At 37.0% G+C, this 4,265-nt stretch overlaps 1 protein-coding gene across 1 annotated transcript; it reads right to left on the reverse strand.

Moving 5' to 3' along the window:
* LOC18603101 (3-ketoacyl-CoA synthase 11) lies at nucleotides 1,568–4,265 on the reverse strand. Its single transcript, XM_007034864.2, has 2 exons — nucleotides 3,285–4,265; nucleotides 1,568–2,589 (listed from the first exon to the last, which is right to left on the reverse strand). Exons 1-2 carry the CDS (start codon nucleotides 4,071–4,073, stop codon nucleotides 1,804–1,806), a joined length of 1,575 nt encoding a protein of 524 aa, XP_007034926.1. The 5' UTR covers nucleotides 4,074–4,265; the 3' UTR covers nucleotides 1,568–1,803.

The following is a 4,265-nucleotide window of genomic DNA, read 5'->3' on the forward strand; positions in this document are numbered from 1 at the left end:
GGTATATAATATATATATATATATAGTATATAATGATATTCAAAGCAAACTTCCTTTCCATCTCTTATATATAGATTTTGAATTTCTTTTTTTTTAAGTTACCTTGAGGCTCTTAAATAATATTTTAATATTTGATAAATAGCATCCTTAAAGAACTTATTAGGCCTTCAAGGCATTATTACCCATAAAATGATCTTGAACTGTTTAATAATTTTAAAACATATAAAAGGAAATTAACTGATATTATTATTAAAAAATGGTGTCCCTATCTATCTATCTATCTATCTATATATATATATAATTGCTTTCTAGAATTAGCCTTTGAAGATTAATTCAGGCATATAATACCCAAATGGGCCCAATCGTAACAGATATCCAACTTATTATCCGGCCCATTCCCTGATATAACGGGCTGGAGCATGGGCTGACAAACTTACCTTCTTCAATCTTGGCGGCCTATTTACCTTTTGTTTCTTAAGGTCACAACCTCCTCAACAAAATTAACAATCACTAGAGTACATTTAAGTTGTCAATTCTTTTTTGAACAAAATTACATATATATAGTTATAATTAAGTACAACTTACAATAATCATGAAAATAATGTGTCTTGATAGGAGATATTTTCTTTTATCTTGAAAATTCTGTTTCTCTTTCAAAAATTTGAACTGGAGACCATCAAAATTTAACTTAGGAGTTCGATATCTTCTTGGGAACCTTCCTCTAGTATTCTTTTACTAGTGCTTATCATGCCTATCAACTTTCAGGGCTTACCACACACAAACAGGGGATATAATTCTTGTGTGCTTGCTTAGTTTAGAGTTTTTTAATTAAGAAAATTTGGGGTTTTATTAACTTTTTAACAATATGCTTTTGTGATCTAAAAGTATTTTCTAAAAATACGAAAATTTTAATTAAATTATGGTTGCTTTAGAGCATTACCCTTTAAAAAATAGATTAATTGAAAATTGTCATTGAAGCCGCCTTGGTCTTATTAATTGAAGTGGTTGGGAAGAAGTAATGAATATGATTTTCCTTGATTAGAACGTGATAAAATACATAAAATTAAGGTTGTTGATGATATCACGGAAAGGTTTTGTGATTCTCAAGATCAAATCAAAATCATTCTTATAAAAGAATCCAATAAATTAAGGAGAAGAAGAAGAAAAAGGAAAAGGAAAAGAAACTATGAAGTTGAAAGTCAGGTATTGGTATACCTATATTTTGATTGTTGGTTCAATCAAGGCCAAACAGTTTGATGGATTCAAGTCCCAAGAGGAAGATGCTTGCTTGGGTGCAAAATTTCTTTAACCCAAATTGTTAGATTAGCAACCATGGATTCCTTGCATTGCACCCATTGATCTTCAGCTTGTTTTAGAAATCAATTTCCTTGTTCATTACCATAGCTGGATTGACTTGTCTATAGAGAAATAAAACATATTAAAAGTTGACATTGACATCATCAAAAGATATTGTTCATCAATCAATTGATTAATTGTTTTTGTAGTAAAGTGAAGCCTCAAGTTTCATAGTAATTCCAACAACAATTGACAAGATATAGGCAATAAGTTTGATTAAGAAATAAGCAACATTTCATTTGTGTAAAAATTACATTCACCAATCAATTGTTTTTCAACACCAAGAAAAATGAAAAGGAGAAAAAAAGAAAGTAATGGAATGGGGTGTGTTTTCTTTAACTTGGAATTAACATTCAGATTAACACACATTAAGCATGTATAAAATAAATCATAGTACTAATTGTACTAATTAAAGTTTCTCTCTCTCCTTAATGGGAAATTATGGTTTTAGGAAGAAGAGACTGTTGCAACCCTGGGCACATGAACAGGGTACTCATCGATTTCATCAATCCAAGGACTCTTCTCCTTGGCTGGATTGATGGACTTCAAGGCCTTCCAAACAGCACTGTTGCACTTGAATCCTGACCCGAAAGCAATCTGCCATGTTCTATCACCTTTTCTGATTCTCCCTTTGGCCTCAGAGTAAGCTAGTTCGTACCACAAGGAACTGCTTGAAGTGTTTCCAAACCTGTAAAGGGTCATCCTCGATGGCTCCATGTGCCAATCCGTGAGATCAAGGTTTTTCTCGAGCTCATCTAGCACAGCCCTCCCTCCAGCATGAATACAGAAATGCTCGAAAGCCAACTTGAAATCCGGAATGTATGGTTTGATCTTCATTTTGAAGACTTTCCTTGCAACTAAAGTGACAAAAAACAGGAGTTGCTCGGACATGGGAAGAACTAATGGCCCGAGCGTGGTGATATTGGTTTTAAGGGCTTCTCCAGCGACAGCCATGAGGTCTTTCGAGAGCGAAACACCAATTCTTTTGGTGTCATCCTCGCGTTGGAAGACACAGTTGTAGCATTTATCGTCAGCCCCTTTGTGGGTACGTACGGTGTGAATAAGTTGATACTTGGAACGGCGGCGATCGGAGAACCGGTTGGAGAGCAGGATTGCAGCGCCGCCCATGCGGAAGAGGCAGTTTGAGACGAGCATGGATCGGTCGTTGCCGAAATACCAGTTGAGAGTAATGTTCTCCATGCTTACAACTAAGGCATAAGAGTTAGGGTGCACCTGTTGGAACAAAAATATTTTTTCAGTCATTGCAGCAAAGAGCACATCTTCTTATTAATCTTTCTATAATTAAAAGTTATTTTGGAAGTGAAAAAGGAAACTCATTTCCAACGGGTAAAATATGCAGAAGAATTTTTCATTTTATGCTAGCTACCTTGTTATATGCATTGTTTATTCTTAGTTCTAACTTCATTTTCGGGACAAGTTGCGTATGTTCTACTATGATGATAATGCTGGAAACTAGCAAAGTTTACCCTAGTGGGTGGTCCGGACCCTCTGAGCTACAGCTGGAATTTAGTATCACCTTTTCCAATTTAATTGATTATAACAGTAACTGTCTTTTCCTTGAGTCAGTTGGCCTAATAAAATCACCTGCAGCCATCCTTTAATGTGGCTCACCTAATATATACAAAGTACCAGCTCGAGCACATGGGCTCAGCTGGCTGGAGTCATATATAAGATTTCCTTTTAACATATGGTACAATTCCTCTATATTGAACCATCCTAGATGAGATTAATTGGTTCATTGATAACCAAAAGTGCAGGAGCCCTTTTTCACACAATGCATCTCATATAATAGCAAGCTAACAACTGAAATAAATAAATAAAAAAGAACATGTGGTTTAAACCTGTCAAAAAAAAAGAAAAAGAAAAACATGTGGTTTGAAGGGGTAAAAATTTAAAAAGAAACTTACCTGTAGTAGCTGTTTAGCAAGGTCTATAGAAATGAGCCCAGCACTGCAGCCCATTCCACCAAGATTGTAACTCAAAATGTTCCCTCTAAGCTTGTATCTGTTCACAACCATGGCAGAAAGAGATGGTGTAGGGTTGAACAAGCTGCAATTCACCACAAGGATCCCTATATCCTTGGCCTTCACACCAGTTTTCGCCAAAAGCTCATCAATGGCTCCAAACATCACGGTCTCAGCCTCCTTCCTAGCCTCCGCCATACAGGGGTTTGGTGGGACATGCAGCACAGCCTCTGGCAAGTAGGTCTTCTGCCCCAAACCAGACCTCTCAAGGATTTTCTTTTGAAAGGCTAAGTTCTCTTCAGTGAAGCTCCCAGTGAGGCCAGATCTCTCCATGAAGATCTCCCTGGTGCAAGTACGATCAGCTTCAGGCTTGTAACAGGCAAAATCCACTAAGTAGACTTTCCTAGGGCGGCTCATGAAGTAAAGTGTGGCCAAGAAAACTAAAAGACCTGAACATAGGGTTACTGAGACGAGATTGAACTTGAGTTGGTCCCATAGTTGAACAAAGTCAAGGAAAGTAAGCGTGGAAAGATGAGCTGCAGCAATGCCTAGGAGAGGCACTAGCATTAAATACATGGCGTTGGAGATTAGATAATGGTAACCAAGCTTCACATATTTTAGCCTTACTGAAAGAAGAAAGTTTGGGAGATTGTTTGATCTTCTTTCTTCTGATGAAGCCGCCTGGAACCTTACAGGCTCGGCATTCGAGCTTTGCCTACTCTCTGCTGCCATCCGTTTTGCTATAAAACAAACCCAATATGAAGCCTGAACAAAAACCCAGATCAAACAAGTTGCTGAAAATCAAGAAACGAAAGATTTGGTGTAAAGAAACTCGAGAAAAATTGGTAGTTCTTTCGGTTTCGAATATGCTAAGAAAATGAAGGAAAGAGTGGGAAAAGAGTTACCGAGTTGCAAATTGTGGGA

The sequence above is a fragment of the Theobroma cacao genome, chromosome 4 (genome assembly GCF_000208745.1).
Source record: "Theobroma cacao cultivar B97-61/B2 chromosome 4, Criollo_cocoa_genome_V2, whole genome shotgun sequence".
In the NCBI taxonomy this organism is placed as follows: domain Eukaryota; kingdom Viridiplantae; phylum Streptophyta; class Magnoliopsida; order Malvales; family Malvaceae; genus Theobroma; species Theobroma cacao.